The sequence below is a fragment of the Pipra filicauda genome, unplaced genomic scaffold (genome assembly GCF_003945595.2).
Source record: "Pipra filicauda isolate LSUMZ 115617 unplaced genomic scaffold, ASM394559v2 scaffold213_size2393758_pilon, whole genome shotgun sequence".
In the NCBI taxonomy this organism is placed as follows: domain Eukaryota; kingdom Metazoa; phylum Chordata; class Aves; order Passeriformes; family Pipridae; genus Pipra; species Pipra filicauda.
Genome location: NW_024104325.1, coordinates 1,092,570 through 1,118,354, shown reverse-complemented (window position 1 = coordinate 1,118,354; position 25,785 = coordinate 1,092,570). Strand labels below are relative to the sequence as shown.

At 38.2% G+C, this 25,785-nt stretch overlaps 1 protein-coding gene across 3 annotated transcripts in view; it reads left to right on the top strand.

Annotated features, from left to right (window-relative positions):
- The window catches only part of SHOC2 (SHOC2 leucine rich repeat scaffold protein), a 65,665-nt gene that overhangs the window by 17,895 nt on the left and 21,985 nt on the right, over window positions 1-25,785 (top strand). For 2 of the 3 annotated variants that reach the window (XM_027735301.2, XM_027735302.2), the window contains exons 2-3: window positions 7,905-8,839; window positions 21,108-21,245. In XM_027735301.2, coding sequence (XP_027591102.1) covers window positions 8,137-8,839; window positions 21,108-21,245 — 841 coding nt within the window. In that variant the 5' untranslated portion in view covers window positions 7,905-8,136. Of the gene's footprint in view, window positions 1-4,242; window positions 4,261-7,904; window positions 8,840-21,107; window positions 21,246-25,785 lie in introns of those variants that run through there. The other variant, XM_039381130.1, reaches the window with a different exon arrangement.

The following is a 25,785-nucleotide window of genomic DNA, read 5'->3' as shown; positions in this document are numbered from 1 at the left end:
TCATCCAGCAAGTTACAATTTTCAAATTTCATGTATTATGCAGGATTACACAGCCTGCTGATACAGCGAGTTACCATGGAAACAGAGACATGCAGCTCAGAAGGTACATGCTGGGGGGCCACACATGCAGAAAGTACCTTTTTACATATTAAAATAAGCTGCCACATGGAGTTAGCAGAATTCTTTGTACTTGCTCTTGGAGTCTGTTTCTACAAAAACATGAAATGGTACTTTATAACTTGGCCAAAAACTAGTGGGGGTTTTTCCTGTAAAGGAGAAAAAGAGAAAATGCTTCATAAAAATAATGTTGGAGTGCACAGAGTGAATCACAGTCTGTGTATTTTTGTACTGGGTAGGTGAGTTCAAAGGCAGGACAAAAAAGATTATTTCTACCTCCTGGGAACTTCAAGGCATAGGTGACTTTCTGTCTGCAAGCGTGGAGCCTTTTTGTCCTGATAGCTCTGGACTCTGGTACGTGACCTGGCACTTAGTGTAGAGAAGTACTTCCAGAGAGCAGCAAATCTGACGACCAGCGAGTGAAAAGATGGATTCCCAAGCTTGGAAACCAGCAGTAACACCCACGTGCCTGCCTGTGTGCTGTGGAAAGGCATGGCTGTGTCAGAAGCTGGGATGGGATGTCCTGGCAGATATACCTGGTTCTGCAAGCACAAAATGATCAACCACCAAGCATCTCTTTCTTATTTATAGGAGCTTCAGGTTTAATTGCACATAGGTTTGTAATTAGGTGCCTACAGTTACAGATGTGTCTGCAGATTTAAGACACCACAAGTAAAGCGTAGGGAAGCCTTTGGAAATGGTCTGGTTGTTTCCCCCTTTGGATTGACTTTTGTTCAGTTACTCCCTTGACCTCCAGGTTTTGCTTGAATGCGAGACTGGGTAATGCTCAGCTGTTCTGCAGCCGTGGAAGCAGCAGGCAGTCAGGGAATGGTCTTGACTGCAGTCCTTTGGCAGATGAAGATATCCTAAAGGGCTTAGTGGGCTGTCAGGGTCCAGGCTCCTCACTTACCCAGCTCCACAGGCTTGGGCTGTGTGTACAGGGAGGCAACAAGCTACTCCCTCAGTGTGAGGGGATTAGGGTGGAAAGTGGGGCCACAGCCAGGTGTACTGAAATCAGGCTAAATTGGGAATCTATTAGCTACTCTCTGCTGGGCATTTACTTGCAGGACTGAGATGAATTTAATGGTTAGCCTTCTCTACTGAACAAGCCAAGCATTGCAGCTGGCAAGAAGAATCATTACAGTATTATGCTACTGCCATTGACCTCCAAAATAATGGAGGTTCTTCCCAAATAAAGGAAGGTGTCTGCTGACATATTTTAGGAGTACTACTTTTGTTGAGATAGATGAAGAGATGTTTTGGATCTATGATGGTTCCCGTGCTGTCTCCCTACTTCTGAATGAGGTTTTGTGTTCAGAGGAGCCATGTAACCGCCTGGTGACTGATTCAGCAGTTTGCTCCCAGCTGGTCTGTGGTGGCTGCAGTGGCAGAAGCTGAAATGCACTTATGCAGATGAAAACTCTGTAGGTCAGATGTTTGAAGCTAGCAAATTGTAGGAGAGAATGTGCTTTGTTTGCAAGTGACTCGTTGGCTTAAGCTGTTTGGGTTTCCAAATGAAAGTCGTGACCATGGTTTTGTTGTTTTTGGTGTTTGTTTTTTTTTTTTTTTTTTACATATGTGGTATTGAGAATGGAAAGTCATTGTAGCCTCTTGGGCTAAGCTTTAAATTTCATCCGTTGCTTATTGATGTGTTCATGTGTGTGGTGTAGTGGAATATGAAATGTTTTTGATATATCCTATGCTATTCTAAGTAAAGGGTAAGTACTTGTAAGAAGGTAGATTTTTTTGTTTGTTTGTTGTTTGCTCATGAGCAGGTGGTGTTGCAATTACTAGATAGTGTTTGAACTCTGCCCTGTTGTTCAAAGCCACTTAGGGCTGACTAATCAGAATTTTCTAGATCAGAACTGCAATCTTGAAACATTTTCTTTTGTATTTTGTAGTGGAATCATTGTCTGCTTATTCTAGAGGGTCAAGTAAGTCTGAGCTGATTCCTTATTTCTTTGACATGTGTCATATTTGGAATGATCCTCTTCCGTTATTCGGGTTGAAAAGCCCTAGCTGTGGTGTGTGCCCTTGGGGTTAAGTTTAGTACAAACACAGAATAAAGAGAAAAATCATTCCTATTCCATGATATAAAATTTTACATGTAGTAAAGAATTTTCCTTTCAAATGCAGGCCTGTAGGTTTCCTGCTACATTGCAGAAGTAAAATTCTGTTTCATTTGAGTGTAGTCTCTTAGGCTTGATTTAAAATGATGCCTTATATATCACATGCTCAGAATATTAGAAAGGTTGATGATTTCAAGTGCCTGGTTTGTTTACTGAAACACCAAATGGGAACCAGTAAGAGTTTAGGTGGAGCTGTAAAGTGACCATGTTGTAAGATGATGTGCCATGGTGATTTTCCTTTGGCAGAAAAGCCTACTGTTGGTTAGCCTCACCACTTAGAGGGAAATATTTCAACTGTGGGAGGATATTTTATTTCAATTAATGATTTCTTCTTCAACCACCTCTGTGAACTCAGAGGAAACTTTTGTATACTTTCAAGTCACAAGACACTTTAACAAATCCTCAGAGCACCGAGGGACTGCTGAGAGTACCTCATGTGGCAATGACCTTGTTGTGGGAGTTCTCACTGCTCTGAGGTGGGAGCAGTGAGGCTTGGAGAGGGACCTGGGTGCTGTCAGCAAGGTGAGCTTTGGGCACCCTGGCACCAGGGTGGCCCTGGGGCGGTGTTTCATTAGAGAGCTGCATGCAAGCTGCTTGAAAGTTTGTTCGTATGAAGTCTCAATTAAATATATAGTCGAGGGAAAGTCTTTACCAAGCTATGAGGTAATATTGGCAGTTGATTATTTTATTGGGGCTGGGGTAATGAATTTGTTCTACAGTAGTGTGTAGGAGACAGTTAGGTCTTTTACAGCATTTTTTGAATAGCAATTGGGTGAAATCCTTTATCTCAAGCCTCATATTGTATTAGATAGTGACCGGGAAACATCAGCATTTATATTACCAAATTGTAGTGATTAGTTTAGTATTCCTAGAAATTGCAGACGTGATTGTTCCTACATTACCTCAGTTTTAATAAAGCTTTTATTGCATAAATGTAGGTTGTATTGCTGAGAATAACTGAAATCTCTTTTCAATTACTTGTACATATAAAAGAAAATCATTAAAATATAGAGGATTAGTGCATTACTCTTATCCAGGCAGTATGGAAGGTGATACAGTTTAGGCTGAAGTTGTTTCTGTTTCTGAAAGTTCATCAGTTACAGTTGACCCAAAAAAATAAATACATGTGGTTTATGTTCACTTGACATGAGGAGTGAATCAAAACCTGATGCTGGTTATTTATAGCTATTTACAAATATTTTACTTTAAAAAAAACATTCGGAATAGGGAAGAGATTGTTTCCCATAACTTCTCTAAAAGTTTTATTTTCCCTCATATACTGTGCCAAGCAAGAGTCTTATTAAATTTTCCAAGTTCTCTAAGACAATAATAGTTAAATGTTTTTATGTCAATTAATATTGACAGGAAGTCAGTTTGAACAGCATTGGAAAATGGAAGTAGTTGGCAGAACTGACTAATTTCACTGAATTTCCTTTTGCTAAAAATATCTCTAAAAGAAGCTCTCCTTTTGACATACAATGAATGTTTGTTTGACTGTAGTTTAGAATTGATGATGACTCTTGTCCTTTAACCTAAAGGGCTTGAAAAATATGAATAACCTTTTGAAACATTTAGCTTCCTCTGCAGTATATGTGATTATACTCATGGCCACCAGAAGTTTACATACGTTCTTGAATTGATGTATGTGAGTAACCCCATGAGCTTGAATGATCTGCTATAGAAAGAGAAGTTCTGTACAGCAACTTCTGTGAAGTTGGGCGCTTCATTTATATACATGTTGATAGGATTGAGGTAACAGGGTTAGGCCTGCTACCAGAGAGCAGCATACAGTGTCCAATATGTATTCTCATTTATATTGCATGCAGCTATGTTAAAAGTACTTTTATAGATAGGTTGCAATGGCAAGTATTAAAAGTTATAAAATACTAGAAATAAGACGAATTTCGTATTTTTGTTTAGGTTCTGTGCTGCCTCTGTTATGATACAAGAACACCATACTGTACTTACAGGACAGTCTAGAACAGTTGTTTCAGAGATTTGGGCAATTTTGGGGGTAAGTCAATGTCATTTGACAGGAAGACTTCTTGCTTGGACATCTTTCCCTTGTGGGAGTTGATGACTGAGGGGCTTGTAGGAAGAGAAGGGGCTGTGTCGTGAATTGCAGTTCTGCCCTGGCTCTTGTACTCTTTGGGACTTTTTCCACCTGAACTAAAACAAAGAGGGGAAGAAGGGTTGCAGGGATGTCAAGGGTAATGAATCACCACAACATAAATGTTGCCTTGTGGCAGAGGAATTTACTGCTTCGTGGAGAAACTGAGTGAAATGTGGCTGGTACCTGCTTTATGGTGGGACCTTCTGCTGTTGGAAATCTCATCCCTGAGGAGTGACCTGAAGAAAGGGCAAAGAGATACCAGTGTTTTAGGGCTGTTGGGGACTACAGATATGAGGCTGTTCCAGTTGAGGTGTTTTCTTTGATGTAATTCCCCTGCTGTTGTGTTCCGTCTGGTAAAGGTTTCATCATAAGCTTATTTTTTTTCTTGTAAGTGCTAGTTGTAGTCAATCTAGGTATTAGATAATGGCTTTGGAAAGAAAGAGGCTAAAGCAGATCTTATGACAAGTGGCTGAGGGAGCTGGGTGTGTTTAGCCTGGAGAAAAGAAGGCTCAGTGGAGACCTTATCACTCTCTACAACCACCTGAAAAGAGGGTGTAGCGAGGTGGGGGTCAGTCTCTTGTCCCAGGTAAGAAGTGACCGGATGAGAGGAAACAACGTCAAGTTGCACCAGGGGAGGTTTAGATTGGATATTAGGAGAAAGGGTGATCAGACGTTGGAACAGGCTGTCCAGGTGGTGGAATCTCCATGCCTGGAAGCGTTCAAAAGGCATATGGCTCTTGGGGATGTGGTCAGCACAGTTATCCTCGTTTAACGGTTGGACCCAATGGTCTTTGAGGTCTTTTCCAACCTTAACCATTCTATGATTTTAAATCTTTTCTAACTATTTTAAAATACATGTTGCAGTCTCAGGCAGAAATTAAAATCCTCAGTAAAGAGATAAAGATGCCATAGTTGCAGTACATTTAACTGTTAGATTTTTTGTCACTCTGAACAGGGAGTGTATTTTGAAGGCCTGCTGCACTGTAAGCTGGGCTCTGGTTTCTGTGTGTTGGAAAACCATGTGTGCCTGTGGCTTGCCTACAAGTTGACTGCCTCCTGTTAAGTGTGGGGTGATGTTGAAGTCTCTGGTTATAACCCTTTGTATTGCTCTGGATTTTCTTTTATATTTCAGATACTGCTTTTTAGTGACTTTTCAATTTTTATTCTTTTGTATAGCCAAAGGTTTTTGTTCCTTACCAGAAAACGAAATATTAATCTGGCATGTTGAAACAGGGAGTGCCCCTTCCCCTATTTTTTTAGGTACATTTAAAGTTATTGCTAACAAAGGCAGTGAAATGCTTGCAGATTATTTGGAGCACTTGCACTACCGAGCTGCTTTCAGCAGTACTAATCTCCAACCGTCTTTCCTTTCTGAGGCTCTTTCAAAACCTCCTTCAGCTGCCGTGCACATAAAAAATGAAACAAATCTCTTGGTGGGTCCTAACCTTGATTGAATTGAAAGCTCATGAGAGCAGCAGCCCCTTGAGTATTTTGCACTTTAAGGCTGATGTGGAGCTGTAGCTGTCTGGCACTGCTACATGGCTGAGTTTTCTGTGTATTATAAGAATTTAGAGACCGTGTTAGTTCTGGATTCTTTGTGTTACCTTTCATACTGAAAACATGTTGTCAGGAATTTCAGGCTCCCACCCTTTAGTCAGCTGCGTTTTTGCATTTGGAGTCATTACATCTCTTATTACTGGAGTTTTACAAGCGTGTGGATTATACAGTGCTGAGAACAAGTTTTAAAATATAGTGTAGTGAGGTTAGTAATCTTGAGGATTGGTCAAGTTAATGGATGGTGTAAAAGTTGTGTGGAAATCTTAAGGATACAGTAAAGAACCAACTTGTGCTGTTTTAGGAAATTCAACAGTGCAGAAAGTTTCCAAGTTAAAAACTGCTTTTGCTTGCTGCTGCTAACATTTGGCCATAGTCCCTTACAACAAAGTGGTCCAGAACACAGTAACTGGAGGCAATGTTTGTTTGGATTTTTTTCTTAATATTATGGGGTTTGTAGCACTCACTTTGTGATCCTGCAACAGTAATGAATCAGGGCTGGAAGACACCTCCTGAGGCAGGTTCTCTTTCAAGCTTTATTACTGAACAGCTTGATTTGCAGCTGAGGAAAAGTGGCTTGTCCTTCTTACCATCCTTAAATAGATTTTTTTGACCTTTTCTTAAAAATGTGAATGAATATATATATATATATATATGGAGCAAAGCATGCACCTTTGTGTTCTCCATATATATAAGGTAAGCATACATAGTGAGACCCCAACTGAAAATAATTACTTGAGCTTTGCTAAAAAATATTTGTACTTAAAGTACTTGCTGATGGCTTAAGTATGCAAAATATTATTAAACTGATTTTGATTACAAGCTTTATGGACTTGTGCAGAAGCTGGAATGCCAGGACAGTGACACAGCTCCTGCAGAGGTTTTAAGGGTATTTTAACGTAGCTCAGGTGTCTGGGGAAACAAGGTGTTCTTCTGAGATACAAATAAACTTTCTTCATCAGTCAATGCTGCTTAACAAGGCTAAAAGGTGGACTAACAGGGAGACATGAAATTAGTGTTGCCATTGATTGACTGTTTATTTTCTTCCACAAAGAAACATTGAAAAACTTCTCCAGATTATTCAGAAACTTGAAGTTCTTGGCCATGTCATGTGTTTTGAATTGAAACATGAAACAGAGCTACTTCCCACGATGCATGATGATTTGTAAAAATGTAAATGGAACTTTATAGGTTTCAGACTTCTGTTCACTTATTAGGCTGCATTATAGTCATTGAAGGGGGAAAGATTCAAAATACCGTCTAAAGAGATGATGTATCCTACTCTCAAGAGAAACTCCTTCATAGTTTGTCTTACCTTGAAGCCTAATACATTACTTTTTCTGGGCTTGCAGCTGGCTTTTTGGTAAGTTTATTTTAAAATTCCTTGGGTTTGGCTCTTCAAAGCACATGAAGCTGGTGACAATGTTCTGCTCTACGTTAAAAGCAGAGCCCTGTGGTTTGGAGCTGTTCAGAAGAGAGATCTTAAGGCAAAATATTTGTGTTACCATAGTGTATTAGATTTCACTGTAGGTAGAATTGAGACTCTTTTGTGCTGAAAGAATAAGCCTATACAGGTTTGTTTGAAGAGGCAGGCACTTAAAATTGTAGCAGATCTTTATGGACTGATTGGGCATGGAGGGGAGAGAGAATATTCATGTTTGTGACCAGAGTGTTATGCTAAGAACTAGGTAAGATGTAAGACGATGACTCAGATGTAGTAGTGAAGGCAGTATTATGTGTAAGAATTGTAATTTTTATTTCCTCATATATACTAATTTAGTAGAGTTTTTCTACCACAGTGGGTCTTTTGAGCAATATATGTAGTATATTTGGTTTAGCCCTGGGTTTTTCATTGACATTTGTTGAACAGAAAGACAAATCATTAACCTAAGTTTGTGAGCACATACTTTATGTAGAAACATTCAACATTTAGCTTAAAATTAAGTTCTATATTTACACTAACCCTGGCTTCTCTTCATTCTGTGTTCCAGAAGTACTAATACGGAGCATTTGACCTAATCTCTACAGCTGAATCTCCTGAAACCAGGATAAGGAAAGAGTGCCTTCAGAACCAATATGTAGCAAATGGGTACCACACCTTTGAAGCTCCTCCCTTGGTTCAACACTTGCATGTTTTAAGGATCCTTGTTGCCTCAGCAGTGAATTGTTCTTGTGGACTTCGGAAACAGATTTCATGTGGTGCTTGCTAAACGTTGAGTCACCATGAGTAGTAATCTAGGAAAAGAAAAGGACTGTAAAGAGAAGGATCCAAAAGTCCCATCATCAAAAGAAAGGGAGAAGGAGGCTAAAGCCTCTGGAGGATTTGGGAAAGAGAGCAAAGAAAAGGAGCCTAAGACCAAAGGGAAAGATGCCAAAGATGGAAAGAAGGACTCCAGTAGCACGCAGCCTGGGGTAGCTTTTTCAGTGGACAATACGATAAAAAGACCTAATCCAGCCACAGGTACTCGCAAAAAATCCAGCAATGCTGAGGTGATCAAAGAGCTAAATAAATGCCGGGAAGAGAATTCTATGCGCTTGGACTTGTCCAAGAGGTCTATACACATGCTTCCATCAGCTATCAAAGAGCTAACGCAGTTAACAGAACTTTATTTATACAGTAACAAACTGCAGTGCCTACCGGCAGAGGTGGGCTGTCTTGTGAACCTGGTGACACTGGCCCTGAGTGAGAACTCGCTCACCAGTTTGCCTGACTCTCTTGATAACTTGAAGAAGCTGCGCATGCTTGACCTGCGGCACAACAAACTGAGGGAGATCCCGGCGGTGGTGTACAGGCTGGGCTCTCTCGCCACCCTTTACCTACGCTTTAATCGTATAACTACTGTGGAAAAGGATATCAAAAACTTGTCAAAACTCACCATGCTTAGCATACGAGAGAACAAAATCAAGCAACTACCTGCTGAAATTGGTGAGTGATTATACTGATCGAAAGTTTAGACCTGTTCTTGTGTTCGCTTTGCAGTTCAGTTAAGTATACATAAACTACTGCTTCTCCAACTGCCCTTCGTTTAAAACTTCATAAAATTACACTCTTGATCATACAGTTCCATTATTAGCTTAATTGAGAGTAGTCAATACCTTGGAAATATATATTTTTTAAAACAACAAAAGTCATTTTTCTTCATCTGTCATCTTAAAAGCAGATGTATCTTGTTTTCATCTTTGCTTTGTGCTTTCACATGTTGTGTCTTTAGAGCCCAAATGGTTAATAAAAAAAGAGAGTTACAGGGGCATTTTTCATTTTAAAGTTTCTTTATAAATCATTTATGAAGTGTTTCAAGTTATAAAGACATTATGGGCATGTTACAGAGGGGTGTGACCATGGTAATACAAGGTAGAATAGGCAGCTACACACTATTACCATGGGCAAGCTGTTGGGTGCTGTAACAGTTAATAATGGAGGTTAATGACTTGTGTAAGTCTCTACCTTTTATAAGTCATGAATATATTAATACAGGGACTCTAAAATGACCAAGTGTTGTATGCATGGCTGATGATTCTTATGATATTTTAATGAATAGTATTTGTTTTTCCAAACATTGTTACAAAAGTTTGAAAGATGGTGAAATAGTACAAAAGTGGCTTATTAATTTAAATGGTTTATTACAAAAAATGTGCTGGACTAGCTGTATATCAAGAACTTCAAAGTTGTTCCTTTTATGACACTGCTCCCCAGCATTGTTTGAACAACATATGTGCCCCATAAAAGTGAGATTCTGTCATCAGTAGGTTTTTTAATGTGTATCACCAGTTTTTAAAATGCAAGCATAGCTCAGTCCTTTTGAAAGGAGGGGAAGCATAAACTTCATGCAGTTAAGAAATTACTTTGACTTTCTTCAAATGTGGAAAAAAACTTGTAAAACACTGTGAATAATAATTCCCATGCCTTGTTTCTAAAAGCTGATGTAGGACTTCTTCCTGTTGTCCAAGCCAGTGCGTGAGCATGTTGTTACTGAAGTTGGCCCCTGTGCTCACTAATTTTGCAAAGGTTGGGAAATGGTGGTGTTTATATCCCTAACAGATTTTTCTCAAACCAGCAACGTTTGCCTCTTTCTCTCGCCCCTTGATATGAAAGATACCTCAGAGAACATGTTCTTGATGGCAGGAACTCCTGGGCTTGTCTGAAGCTGCCAATCAATTAACAGCAGTGTGTGGCACACACAGCGTTGTGCGTGATAACAGGAGTGAAGAAACGCGGTGAGACTCTCAGCTGTGGGTCTGAGGCTTTGGCTCCCTGTAGCAGCTGCTTGAGCCACAGAAACACTTTTTTGCTAGGCAAAAATGAAAGGTTCATGTGGTATGTTTTCTGATCCACATGATTTTTGAGTTGGCATGAGCATCTCAGCAATCCCATGAATTTCCCATGGGAGAATGAAGGAATTATAATTTCCACCTATTTTGACACTTCGGTTTCAGTTCAACAGCCTTGTTGAATCTTTTGCTGATCAACAAATCATACTGGAAGTCATGGGCTGATGTTTACCAAAAAACTACATGTTTCTACATATATTGAAGAAATTGTGGCCAATTTAGCTGGTTGAACTGTGCTGTACAATTGTCAGTACTGTATCTGGGTCTGTTTGTGGCTCAGTTATTCAATGTTAATCTAGCAGAGCCATCGTTTGAGGTTCAACTGGGTATAGTACTGCATAAATTTAAATGAATACTAGTATATGAAGAAAAAAATTTCGAGATGTTGCATTCTAATGTTTGATGTTGCACTTTAGAAGCTTTTTGTAGTTGTGTTTGATACTGCAGACTTTGCTGCTGGAACATCTTTGCTCCTTAACTAGTTTGTTTGCAGAGTATCATTAAGTTTACATTAAGGTGATGTCTGTATGTTTTCGTTCACAGTAACCTCGAAAGAGAGCTTTCAATGTGTAACCATTTAATGGAGAAAATTAATAGGTACATATATCATGAGTATGTAACTTGCTTCTTTCGTTTGTATTTTTTTATTGTCTTGGTGTGTGTACAGGCAGTGTTCTCAGTTCTCTGTCAAACCCTAGCTTGAGAACATTAACTACTTTACTTCTGTCTTTATATCCAGCAGTTAGTCCTGCCTTTATTTGTATTGTGATAATGCATATTTCTTGTTTCGGGTCAGCACCTCATTGTGGAAGGCATTTTAGAAGCACAAATACAAGAGGACTGTCACCCTTATGCAGAATTTTGAAGGGAAACCATGATGTTCAACAGCATCCTTTTTTATTTAAAGTAAATTTCTCTGACTAGGTTGCCTGAAATCGAATCAACTGAAAAATAAAATTAATTGAAGTTTAAGTAACAGATAATTTCAACTGCCAAGACACACAGAACAGGCATTTGGAAATATTTTTCCTCAAATAGTAAAACCAGATAAGATAGTTTCACTTTTGTAATTGATTTCTACACACTTTCGTGTTTCTTTGTTTGAAATATTTGAGTTGAAAACACAGCTGAAAATGAAACTGCTGAGGACTGTATTTCTTATTCTCCAGTGGAATTTCTCTGTTTCTTTAAACACTTGTCATTTCTCTACATCTTACATGTGCACTGTAAAAAACCCCTTGCCTTTTAAGTCTCAGTGCTTTTAATTCCTTGTATGTTTTATAATGCAGTTTCCAGATACTACATGCAAGCAAACATTCACGTTATCGGCTTGTAAATAACACAGAAATTTTTGTTCTGCAAAGTAGGAAGTAAAATAAAACCATTATCTTTTATAAGGCAATATCATGTGGAGCATTTCAAATTCTTTGTAAAAATACCCCATTGTTCTAAGGCCTAAGACTCACAATGGTATGCTAGTGTGCTTGTTCATATTTTTAAAAATTCAAAGCTTATGTATCCCATTGACTTGTGCAGCGAGGAAGAGTCTTGCAGCAGTTAACTACGATGTGTTCATGTTGCTGATCTGGTGCACAAGTTAGTTCAATATAAATTTATAGAGATGCTTATCTAGAACATCTACTGCTTGCTGTGCAAGCGTATGGTATTAGTACTTGGTAGAAATAGATTCCTTTTAGGGAAACCTGAAAGAAACTGTAAAACACTTCTTAAGAGTTTGAGTGAAGGTAAAACATTGAACAAAATGTTGTTTGCGAAATGTACAGTTGATCAGATTTCAAGTGGTCCTGGAAACTGCTTTGCAACAACTGACCTGTTACAGTGTGTGTGGTCTTGAGGAAAACCTAGAAGAGGTGAACCTACCTGAGCTGCTGGGAAATAAGCTAAAGTTTGGCTCTATTTTGGACTTCAAACTGTCTTTAGTTAGTTAAACCACACAAACTTAAATTAGGTAACTACACTTGAGGAAAAGTTGCTTTGCATTTAAAAAAAGCATTCTAATGAGAAAGAGGAAGTGTTGTTATCTACAGTTAACAAACAGATGTGTGTGTTTCTGGTCTCTTTTCCCCCCAGGATTCAGTACCTCTCATTCCCTTGCACCCAGTTGCTTTATTATAGGTGAGCTTTATTATAGGGTAGATGCCTATCAAATAATTTCTGCTAGTCATTTATTGGACTTGTCTTAGCACTTTTCCAACAATGTCTATATTGCTTCTACATTTTTAATACAATTGAAATTATTTCAGTAGACTGGGTAGTAAGCTGAGGTACTGGATCAGCATTGTTGTATTTTTAAATATAAATAGATTTGTTTGAATAAGATCTAAAAATACGTAAAAATCTGTTTAACTGAAAACATATTTCAAGGTTTATGGGTTGTTTTTTGCTGGGGGTTTTTTGTTTGTTGGTTTTGTGTGTGTGTGATTTTCATGTTTGTTTGTTTGTTTGTTTGTTTGGGGTTTTTGTCTTTTTCCATGTCTAGCCAAAAGCTCTGATCAGGAGTAGGTGAATTAGGGGGAATTTTCATGAAATGGCTGTGCTGATGTTTAACAGCTTCATGATGCTGAAAGGGGCAGTATCCATTCCCCTTCTCAGAGCTTCCCAGCTACTCACCCCTGAGCTGTTCATTGGTGGGCTGACTTATCTCACTCAACTAACAGAAAATATTAATGGTTTTGCTGCTTTTGTTGTCTATTACTTTAGATAGTTGAAGTCAGTATAGTTTCAGATAAGACTGGAACTGGTGTAGGAGGAGTGGGAGAGCATGAACTGGAACAGGGAGAGCAGGACGGCCACTTTGCCCACACTGAACTGTTGAATCAGCTCGGCTCACTGAGAAGCCTCGCAGGTGGGATTGCTCATGTTGTATAAAACCATGTGAAGTGCACTGCTAGTGGTTTGAGGAAGGGTGGATTGCTGGCTGTAGAGAGCTGTCGAAAATGCATCAGATTATGTTTTCAGAATCTCGTTTTCTTCCTTTTTCCCCTGCTTTCCATGTCTTGTACCACAAAACCCTCTGTAGCTTATTGGAGTCCTGGTAGCATCAGCTCAGCCCCTCCTTCCTGAAACAATTTTTTGTTATGTTTTTATGTGTAGTGGTGAGAATCCATTGATGGAAGTTTCTTGATGGCAAAGCAACTCTGTTTTGCTCTTTGTGAACCTAGCCTTTCTTAAAATTGCATCCTACCTAACAGTGGTGATAACTTGTTTGAGTGCATCTTGCCCAGTATCCTGCTTCTGACTGTAGCCCTAAGCAAACGTGCATAGAAATAGGGTAAGTTTACATACATACATACATACATACATATATATACATATATATATATATATGTATATATATATATGAGGCTTAACCTGACTCCTTGCCCATATCCAGCTGTTTTTGTATCAAGGATTTCCTGAGTCTGGTGCAGCTTGTCTCTTTAGTAATTCTCAGTGCACTCTTCTTCCATAGGCTTGACCCTTTTTTTTCCTTTAAACTCGTATAGATGCCTTTCATCCTTAACAAGGTCCACAAGTTTGCTTTGAATGCTGTTCCTGACTAAAAGGTCACTGTTACGCAGATGTTTAAAAAAAAATACATACACACACACACATATATATATCTATATATATATACATACCAAGTGCAAAGCAGAACTTACCTATTCACTTGGCTGTTCAATCTCTGGTGGCACCCATGAAATTAAACCTTAATGAAAGGGTTTCCATATGAAAGCTTTGCCAAAAGACAGTCTGGAGGGATAATTGTGGAAATGAGTTCACAAGGTGGGCAACATCCTCATTACCTTATCTGGTAAATTGTCCATTCCCCTGAGATCAAAAAGTTGAAGATTAGAATGGAAGAATGTGAATGCCTTGGTGAGTCAGACAGTCAGCATGAGAGGGATGAAAACCAGAGGAACTGTCTTGGGATGAGGCCAAGCAAATGTTTCAGTTTGCAGGCTGTTACTTAAGCAAGCCTTTTGCATTTCTTGTATTTGGAGTTTTATTACATTTCTTCATATTTTGTTGAAGGAATTGTTCTGCAACAGTCAAGTTGGTAATATTTTCCTTGCAAAGACAAGGTTGCATCTTATACCGGTTCTGAATATTTTTGTTGTCTTAGCACACATAGCTCAAATAGAAATAATATTGTCAAATAGAAATAATATTGTCAACATGGTTGAAATTACATTTGCATAGTTTCTGCAAGTGTCTTGAGTCTCCAAATATTGTATTTTCTGTCTGTGAATGCAACTCTTATTCTAAGGAGAATCTGGTCAGGGCTGTTCTGCAAGGGAAATATTTTTAGAATGTAATTCAGGGAATCTGCCTACACCAGACTTGGAATGTCTTTGAGATTCTCTTCTGTTCTTTTCTTCCCTCATCTACCAATATTTAGATCATTTGTGGTTTCTTCACTGCTTTGAAACTTTTTTTGTAACACGTATACCTGTTTGGTTTTCAGTAGCAGAGACAGTGAACCAGATGTGTTCATGAACCACATGAGTTCATGTCTACTCACTCCATGCTGAATATGGTGCCTCCTTATTAAAGTGACTTGTTAGTAGAAAAGCTTTTCAGTGATGCTCTAAATTTCATTTCCCCTTTTTATTAACAGACCTGACACTATAGAGAAATATTTATTTACATTATTTGTGTCTAAGATCTCCTTTTTCTGTTTCAGCAGTTTGAAGGAAAACAAGTCGTGTTTCTTAGTTGACCTGTTAATGTCTGCAAACAGTGGTTGGGAATATTTTTATATATTTGTATTCTAATATGATAAAAGCATGAAGTTGTGAACAGAATTGGAATAAATATAGGCATTAATACGTGTGTGTTCTTCCCTAGAAGTCAGAGAAGATCCAGTTTGCTTATTTGATCCAGTTCTGGTGGTTTTCTTGACCTGCAAGAAAGGTTTAGAACTCGATTTTGGCCAGCTTCAGCTTTGGTGTCTGGGTTCTGATTCCTGTGAAAGCTCTTGTGGGGATGCAGTTTTGTCTTGTCAGCTAGTCAAATTCCTCCTGATTACATTTTCTTCAGACTGGCTTTAGGATAATGATTAAGTAGTCCTGCCTTTTTGATCTACTTGCAGAGCTTACTGGGATGATGCCCCAAGTGTAATTCCAGTAAATACTGACAGCTTGTTAGAAGTCCAGCTTTTTTTTTTAATCATTGCTGCAATTATTTTAACTGTTTGAATACTTTCATAAGTGCTGAACAGAGGGAAATAATCGCTTCCCTCAGGCTGACCCCTTGCTGATGTAGCCCAGTAGGTGGTTAGCCTTTATTATTTGAGAGCTTGTTCCACACTCAGAATGGACAGGATCCCAGATGTTACCCCAGATGCAGCATCACCAGAACCCCCTGGTCCTTCCCTGCAGAGCTGTTTCTCACTGGCTGGTTTGAGGTAACCTCATTACAGGGTTATTCCCTGCTAGATGCAAGACTTCACTTTTGTCTTGGCTCTCAATTGAGGTTCTACTGTCCACCTCAAACCCCGCCTTGAACCCTTGCTAAGACTGTTTGAGATGTTGTTTGAACATGTTTTTAATTTTATTTATATTTGTTATTTTCAGTTATAAACAATAAATAAAAAGTGTTTTGCTGTTGTCTTGTTGAAGCTTGGTTTAGACCAGATTTTGAGTCTTTCTTTTCAGTTGAGCTAATTTCTGTGTTTTTGACTACTTCCCACAACTAGATCCTGTTGTGCATCCTGCATATTGTAAATAATATTACCATGCTTATTTTTTACTTACATGAGTGTTTTAACTTTGGTACATAAGTCACTTGTGACCATATTAAAATTTAATTCTTTCTACTCAGTAACTCTTCTGTGTAAGTTATAGATGTGCAGTAATGATTCAGAATAGCTCTGATTGCTTACCTGTTCTGTTGGGCAATTGGTAATGCACAGCAAAGACCGCAGGCTGTCTGTCAAGTTATGTGCTCAGATTTTATCTAGAGAGAAAAGATTCTGAAACTGTAAAATTGTTTTAAATTTTTTTTTTCTAAAATCAAGGCACTTGTTCCAAAGAGTTTTATAGACTGAAAATTCTTTTTCCTTTTTCTTTTTTTTTCTTTGCCAGCAGAGAACATACAAAGTTACTTTGTAACTTGTTCCCAACATTGCTGATTTGGGATAATTGTTCTTTACAAATTAGCTTCCAACTGGTGTTCTAACACACCATCCTGAAGTCCCACTAATATTTGCATTCTCCTCTTCCTTGTACTTTCCATAAGAGTCTTGATCCTCTTGCTGTGTCATCTGGCCCAGGATTTATCATGTTGTGAAGGATTTCATAATTTTCAATCTGCTTAAGCATGGGAAGGCCCGGCGTTAATCCAGTGGAAAACAGGCTACATTACAAATTGTGTTTGCCATCCAAGAGTGGTGCCCACTGAGTGAATTAGGAGATGCTGAAGCCTCTTTGCTATTGACCTATATACTGTTTCCATGCATGACTGTTAATTTGTGTGTACCTTAGTATTTTTTAAGAAGCTATATTTTGTGTTTTAAATGGCCAAAAAGAATTTTCAGAGTTATGTAAGTCAGGGCATGTAGCCTGGTTCTCTTTTCATAACAGGCTTTCAAAGTTGGCTATGAAATGGAACTATAATTCTGCCTCATTATGCAGAAAATATTAGTCATTTCATAGTGCTGGCCTTTTCAGCAGGTATATTTAGCTTTGTTGTACTATAACATTTATTCTTTGTGTGTATGAGAACAACAGTGACGTGGTGGCTCACTCCACCTCTCTTAAGGATTCTTGAGATGAATACTTAGCTGTATTTTTAACAAGTTTTTTAACTGGAAGATGCTTGGAGTACTCAAACTGTTTTCTCTGAGAAATACCTGTACATTATGGGAATTTTTTGTCTTCTAGAGACTTTTAAAATACAATTTTTTAAAAACTACATGATAGGATGTAACTGACTGTTTTATGAAAGTTATGCATAGACAGACTGTTTAATGTATTTCCTAGGGCATTGCTTCTACTTTAAAATCTTTATTCACCACTGAGAGCTTAAGTCTTGTCTGTTTGGGACAAAAAACAGACAAGAAAAAAGTTAGTTCATTTTACCTGTGGTTAGTATTTCCCTAAAGTAGTACTTCTCTTCCTGCAGTGATTTTGGGTGTTTGAACAATCCTTTAGGGAAGTGATGCTGGTGGTGTGTCCTGTTCACATAGTGAACAGGAATGGGTTTTTCTTTAGGAAACTGCTTTCTGGTTAAGGCTGATTTTGATCTGCAGCACATTTCTAGCGGACGTATTTCTGTTAAATCAAGATACAAATGTGTTTCAGCAAAGTTTGTGAAGTACACCAGAAAAGTGGAAATGTTGGTTCTTTTAATATGAAAAAGATCATGAGCTCCTTGCTCATTAGCCATTTTCCTTTTTGTACCTGCACAAATCTTTCTTTTAGGAAAACTTTCATTTTGATTTTGACATATGCTTCTTACCCTGGCAAAACAAAAATGCCAGATTTCAGTTGTATCTTGGTGAAACTTATTTTCACCTTTTTTTTCGATAAGCATTTCCTTCAGTACAATTGCTGCTGTTCGGACAATAAGGACACTTCCACTCACTGGAACATCGGCTCCTAGGAAGAGCATTATGCAGATGGCCTTCAGTTTGGCCTCTTTGTTCTTGCAGATCATTATTTGTTGTATAGATTGTTTCTGCCATGTGTTTATCCTGGTGTAATTTCTGACAGAGCTACTGTTGTTCAGCAGTGCTGTGCACAGTGTGTTCATTCACAGGACAAGTCCCAGCTGTCGGTCGGTGGGGAAGGAGCTGCCCCTGTTCCACAGACACTGGTCTGGCAGCACCCTCTCTGTGTCCAGAGGGGTTCTCATCCCTTGTACTGGGATGTTTTCATTAGTGCTGGTCATGTTACCTGCAGTGTTCCTGGTACTCAGACCTCTGTGCATGCATAACAGGGAGCTTCTCACTCAGGAAAAGAGAGTTTAAGGAGAAGACAGGGCAGATGGTTGGCCATAGGGCATGACCAACATTGGTGTGTAAGGGACTGGACCCTTTTATTTCCTTATTCCCATGTTTTCCCATACTTGTGCTTCCTAAACCACATTGATTTCTCCCTTTCCCCTACCCTAAATATTCCACAGCAACTCTTACCATCCAAAGTTGTTCTTCCTTGTACCTCCCAGTAGATATTCAGGCCCCGCATGCGTAACAGCTCTCACTCTGAGGTGCTCTGAAGAGCTTTTCCATTTACTCACCCTCATGGCTCTCACCCATACTTGGACAGCCTGTATTTAGTTTCTCACACCCACAGCTGATCCTCTCTGTGCCCTTGCATGTGAAGATGAGTCTCCGCAACATGACCTGAACATATTTCACCTTGTTAAGCATATTGGATGTAAGATTTTTTTTCCGTATGTTGTGGACAGCAACAAGAGAAATGTGCCTCAAGTGCTTTTTGTTGACTTGCACGCTCTCTGTATTGTGTCTCAGCAATTCCAGTTAAAGTATTAAAGGAATTTCAGTGCCAACAGCATTTCATCTCCCTTCTCCTTCTATTGTTAGAGGGAAAAAACCATTTTGGTGAAATGCTGTCAAACCATAAGTATTCTTATGTCCAAGACTAAGATCCCTTACTGAGCAATGTGAACTAAAAGCTGATTATTACAATACCTTCGAATTTGCTTTCCTTAAATCAGTGTATTTCATGGCAGGGCTTTAACTTTTGCTTGATTTCTGCTCTAGAGTCTAAAATTTGTCCTCAATCTATTTTAATATTCCAAATTTTTATTAAATGTAATAATATTAAGTATGGCTATCCAAACTAGACCAAAGTGTCAGCTTGCCCTCAATTGACTAAAGAGACATAGGCATCCCTTTTCTTGTTGTCCCTCCCCAGAATTAGCTTGTAAGATGTTTGTTTCAAACACGTAGCTTGCTGTTGTCAGAGTTTTCAGCAGGTGGAAAAATGAAGTGCAGCACATGTTCCTGCAAAAATCCAAGTATTTCTTCAGCTTCAGCAGATGTAGAGTGGGAAGAGTCAAGTAAATGAGAAATTGGTGCGATGAAATGAAATTTTTGCCATATTTCAAATGTGACATCACTAGTTATGGTCTGAAGCGAAAACAAATGAAAACAGCAATCATGAAGTGAAAACTACTGTCCCAAAGTGTTTGAAGGTTCTGGAGTTATCTTAGTAAAGTTTTCTGGGGCTCTTTTTTTTTTTTTTTTTTTTTTTGTTTTAAGGGAGGGATGTTTTTCTTCCCTCCTTCTATTACCTTCTATGCTTTGCCCACTTGTTTTCATGAATAATAAAAAGATGCCCCTGCTACAGACCATTAACTCTTGCTCAATTTTTTCTAGCATTTGCTTTCTTCTGCATGTTAATGGCATTGACCTGTGTGGTTTATGCAGTGCTGGATACAGCAGGTTTGACTATTGGCTCTGGTTGCCTGGAATCACTTGAATGCTGTGTAAGGGAGGGGATACTCACAGTGATGGAGGAGCTACTTAACCACCACCTTTATATTTCCACTTGCCTAGTTTCTAGAAAAACATCCCAATTTGGGTTAATAAATGCAGGAAATAAGATTATTTATATGTTAACAATCTAAGAAAAATGGAATAATGAAGCTGTTGAGGTTGACTTTTTTCCTGGCTTTTCACGTTTGTTCTGTGATATGTCGTAAGTATTGTGGCTACATGATGCCTGCAACTCAATACAGAGTCTGAATTCATAAATATTTTATGATTTATTAAGTCACCAGTTGTGATTATCTGCTGGTCTAATGGGTAGACATCTGACTCTACACATCAGAACTTGCCCAAGCTAGTCCTGCAGGCCTGTGGGAAAGTCCTTAAAGGGTTGTGTCAAAGATACACCACAAGCTTAAAAATAAACATTTGCTCCTCAAAAGGCATTTGCTCCATTTCCAAGTTTGTTACTCACTGAGTCATGCTCTAATACACAATGCAGTGACCTCATCTTTACTGGATAGACTTGATGGTGTTGGAATCACATGCATTAATTTCACCTCCATCAGATGCAAAAAACACGAAAACTTACACCTGTGTTCCTGTGCACAGTTGTTTGTTTTTTTTTTTTAAACCCTGAAAGGTTTTGCTCAGAACACAGTGTGTTTGTCATTAAAACAGGTGAAACTACTGTATGTAGAGTTGTGCCTAGCTGTGCTTTTAAATTTATGTGTCAATGTCAGTAATGAAGCAGTTCAGTGTAACGTAGTTCTAAACTCTAAGGAAATCCAAATATTTTTTTAAGGTTTAGCAGATAGACCTTTTATTTCAAACTTTTATTTGCTATAGATTGCTTGCATACACTTTGCTTGTCATATGTTGCCTTTTTGTGATGACTAAAAATGATTAAAAATAACACTCGGGATTTTGGATTATCTAGGTTGTGAGCCACATAATTTTTATGTATCTTAATTGTTGATTTTATGTCTGAAGGTAATTATTGGTATAAAAACAGATCATAATTTCTCAAAATTTAATACAATTCATTTACTCTGTGGTGTTTTAAACTTCTGGTCAGCCTGAAATAAGTGTGAGGTATAGGTTTTGTACTTGTATTCCATAGCTTGAACTGTCAGAAGAAAATCAGTCAATAAATAAGATGTATTCAGAGAATCTATAAAAGCTTTATCTGAGTTTTTTCAAAATTATTGATCATGTTTTAGATCTGACTGATGAAACTATGGTCCTGTAATACTTTATTTTATATGTGTAATTTTATAGTAGCAATAGCTTTTTTTCAGCTTATCCCAATATCTGTCTGATTTTGTTAATCTCTGTGTGGAGGTCATTATCTATAGCTGTACATTAAAGACCTTGATGTTTTGGTTTTCTTGTGTGCTTTTAGGTGAGTTGTGTAACCTCATAACGCTGGATGTAGCGCACAATCAGCTTGAACATCTTCCTGAAGAGATTGGAAGCTGCACACAGATCACCAACCTTGACTTGCAGCACAATGAGCTCTTGGACCTGCCAGAAACCATAGGTATGTGTAGAGGCTGTAGAAGAGAAAATAAATCACTATTTCAAAATGTTCAGTAAGAGGAATAAATTTAAGAATGAGTATTTGGTTGGTGACTGTAGAGTGACTGGTGTTCAGCTTAAGGCAACTTTACACTTGAGAGTAAAAGCAAGGTGTGCCTGTTACCTTAAATGTTACCTTAAATTGTCTAAGAGTGAGAATACAAAAAAAAAATCCATCACTTCTAAATCTTAAGGTGTTCTGTGGTTATAAGAAAATGTCCATTGGTTCTTTGTTCGTTCTGTAATAAAACAGCATATAAAGAAATGAAATGCTAGAAGATTTGTAGTTGAAGTGTAATACTTTGGCAGATAGTTTTAACTAACATCTTTGGCTAAAAAAATAGAACTAAAATCATAAATGTTTTAAATTAATTATGTATATATTATGTTCTTTGGTAGAACATCTAAAAAACCTTCCAAGTCCACAGAATTACCATGCTCTAATGCTACGAAATACATGTGGTTTACAACTTATATTGGGAATAATGGACTAAACTAAACACTGTTTCAGAATCTGACATAGGATGAAGCAACAAAATATGACTTTTGCTATTTCACTGAGTTTTAGTCACATGGCAGAAAAAGATGGCTGCTGTGATTAAAAAAGACAAAAACCAAAGCCATCATGATTTTAAGCTGTCTTTGTCCCCAGAATATACTCAGAAGAATGGATGTTATCAGTTAAACACTATTTAATGTTGAACATCTGATGAATGTACTTGAATGTGTAGTAAAGTGAATGAGCAGAAGCCCGAGGAACCACTTAACAACACTCCAGCTTTTCTTCTAGCAGTTGATTATTGAGTGTGGAGTTACTGTTGCTTTTTGTTGAGAAAGTTTGACCTGAACACAGTTTTACACTGATGATACATCCACTGAAACTACACTTTTTTCCTGGATTGATGGTATTTTCAAACTCTGGAGATCCCATTCCATCTGGAATTTGCATCTAACTTACACAATTCATAAGCACAGCCTTTATTTTTGCGGGTATTTTGTAAATCTAATTGAAAGTTGTTTACATAAAATTTATTGTAGTGTTTGTGTTGTATTTAGGAAGCAAGTTCTCTGGATAAACTCCTAATTGTGGGAAAAATTCTCTAAGCAAGTGTGAGATTTCTGTTGTCAGGGCTTAGAGACTACTGTTGTTGATTCTTGTGCATACAGTAGTACAATTTACTAAGTTGTTTAGTCACTGGCAGTCACTGAGCTTCTCAGAGGACCAAAAAAAAATCTCAGTTGTAATATGCTGCAAGACTGTGCTTACAGGGGAAAGTCTTTGGGTAGGAGAGGCAGTTGAGTAATTTGTGATGGATACGAAATTGCTCACTATGCAATCAAGATAGTTTCCACTAAACTTTCTTCAAAAAGTTTTTGTAAGCTTAGGTGGTTTCTACTGAATCAGGTTCATACCTGGTTGGACTGGATTTTTGCCTATTTCCTTTGTTTTGTTTTCCCCTTGCATTGTCTTTATAGTGTTTTGAAGTTACTTGTTTTTAAATGTATGTAGTTGTCTATTAACATGCTTATCTGAGCTGAATATCAATGCTTTAGAGCTCAATAAACCACCAAAGACAGCTGAATAAGGGTAAGAGACAGCAGTGAGCTGTGGTGTCATTAACCTTACACTGGTTCAGTTTTTGCTCCACTGGAAAATATCTCTTGTAAAAAGTACATTAAAAAAAAGTTAAGTATTTAAATGAAAACTTAAAATCAGAAGTCAGCGTTTGTGCTACGTACAGTTCTTAAACAGAATTTAATATTGAAGGGAAAAACTTTAAGTTCCATCTTAAATGATAAGGATCAGCCTACATTTATGCATGTTGCAGAAAAGGCAGCCGTAGCCAGTTCAGCAACATTGGCTTTGTTTCTTAGTCATCGCAGTTTTGGTTCAACATATTAAAGCAAGTTGTGGCATGATTTTAGATTACAGCCTGCTTTGTGGTTAGAATTGTTCAGCGAGAAACTTTGAGTACTGAGAAAAACCCAGCGAGTCACTGGCGCGTGGCCGCCTGCGTGCGCAGCCGTGGGATGGCCTTTCCAGCTTCTCCATCTCTCACTCCGTTTTCTCTCTTCCCTGCTCATGGATACCTACCTGGTCTTTGGCAAAACTGGCTTTTCTTGCTGCATTTACATGCTTCCAGGTTTCAGGATGCTCACAGTATATGTGCTGCTAATGTTTCCCCAGTCCAGTCAGACTGCTGGGGGGTTGCAGACCAGGGACAAAAAAGACCAAGTATATTTGCTCGTTATCAATATTTAATGTTCTGTGAGCCTATGAGCCTCCTGTTATGGACCAGGCTTTCCATTACTGCCAGGTCTGTCCCCTCCTCCCCCACTGATACCCGTTTGATGGAGGCCTTTTTTTTTCTTGAGAGGGATGCTTTTTAAAATCATGCTGCTTTAAAAATCAAACAGCCCTTCTCTATTTCTCCCTCCCCACAAAAAGAACTCCTTCCCTCATCTCCCTCTTAAAGTCACTGCTGGACTAACTGTGGTTTTGCCACAGAAAGATTTCTGCATCTGCCAGATGAAAAGAAAAAAGCTTGTTTTCTAACTAGCAGAGTGTACTGAAATGTGCCAGAGCTGAAGGGACGTTGGAGAGTGACATGCAGGGGAGTGGCAGGGAAGGGATTATGCATCAGCAATGATTACAGAGGTAGCAGAGCCAATATACCCACTCTGTAAAAATACCAAGTTCTTGTTTCAACTAATGCTGTAGAAGCACACTTTTGTGCAGTAACAAATGTCGATTTTAGATATTAGTTGTCAGGAAGTGACCTAATGTCTTGCTTTATAGATACTGGCTTAATACATTCATATCTGTATTTCTCTTGATTGAAAATTGTAAAGTACTTTTAATATTAGATCACTTCCTGTAAGAAAAATGAGCTTTGTGGAATGGCTTGGCACATTCCAAGACTCTCAAGACTAGAATTAAAATCATAGTGGGATCTTAGCTGTTTAGTGTTTTAATTGCAGATTGTGCCCCCCTGTATTGTGGTTTTTTTTCCTTTTGGGGGGTGGTGGAATTATTATCTTTTATTTACACAGATGTCTTATCTCTGTATACTTAGCTGGCACACTAATATTACCAAAAGATATATAAAAACAGGTGAAGAACATACCATTTATATTAAAATTATTAATTGGACTTTTGAGACAGAAAACAAATTTTGGGTGGAGTAAAGTGTTTTTTAGGATTACAAGATAGTTTAGATAATTTTGTTCTACAAATACCGTATTGTGAGTATTTCCTCTTTAAACTTTTAATTTTAGCATTCTGTACAAATGTGTTCACAATTTCATACTTAAAAGAGCAGAAACACTTACTTGAGAAGGAATTACAACTTTGAAAAAAAAAAAAGATTTTTCGTCTGCTTTGTAATTTTCTAGTTTTGTGTGTTTATATGTGCAGTTTGATTATAGTCAAATGTTCCATACTCACGGACATTTAAGGCAACAAACATTTTAATAAGAAAAAGAATAGTCAGTTGTAAATGTTCCAAAATTATATTTTAAAAGCACAAAAAATTCCATCACTGGGCACACTTTCCATTGTCTGATGTAGCACTGTTCCTAAGAGGTGGTTAGGAAAATGAGAGGCATATTTACAGCACTGCACTACACTCCTGCCCTTCACTGTGGCACATCAGCTCAGAAGCTGAAATCACAACTCTCATGAAAGCAAATATTATGTGGAGTAGCTTTACCTTTTTTGCAAGTTGAAATTGTGCTCCAGACTAGGCTTTTAACAAGTTTATCCCCAGTGTACCTCTGAGAGCACTGGAGTGCTTTTTAAACATACAGTTGATAATACATGAAGCGTTGTTGACCAGAGCCAGACACATGGAATTGGAACAGCTCAGGTTATACAAAATGTGGTTGAGAGCTCTAAGTCCCTACAAGTAAAGATATTTCTGCAGAAATGTGGAACTGCTTTAAAATGGTATTTTAAATTTGGCAGGCTTAGCAAAAACGGGAGTCATATTCTGAAATGTCTGAGCACCTGCAGCGCCCTCAGTGCTCAGGGGCGATGTTCCTACACAACTGATGGGTTTGATGTTATTAATTACCACTGTTCTGATGGAGCAGAGTGCAGAGGCTCCTGCTCCAGCTTTCGTGGCAATATCCACATTCTTAACATTTAAGTACATGACCTTGTGCTTTGGTCTGTGAACACTCCGTACTTTGAAGCATTAAGCCTTTTTCCATAGGCTCACATTGGGAGATCTGATCAGCATTCAGTGGTTTGTCTGTGGTTTGTTCTTGGACTGTGCTGTTAATGAAACATCTTTAATTGAATTCTGCTAGTACCGGGCAATTGCGATGAGCTCAACCTTTTTTTTATATGAAAGCAGTGGCTCCCACTGTTATACTCTAATTTTGCTGTTATTATTTGCCTTGGTGGTCTCAAAAGGAAAGAAGCTTCTAGTTCTTGTTGGCTTTAATTCTAGACTTAGTAGGTGTAAAGCAGCAAAATTGACTGGAAAACTGCAAGT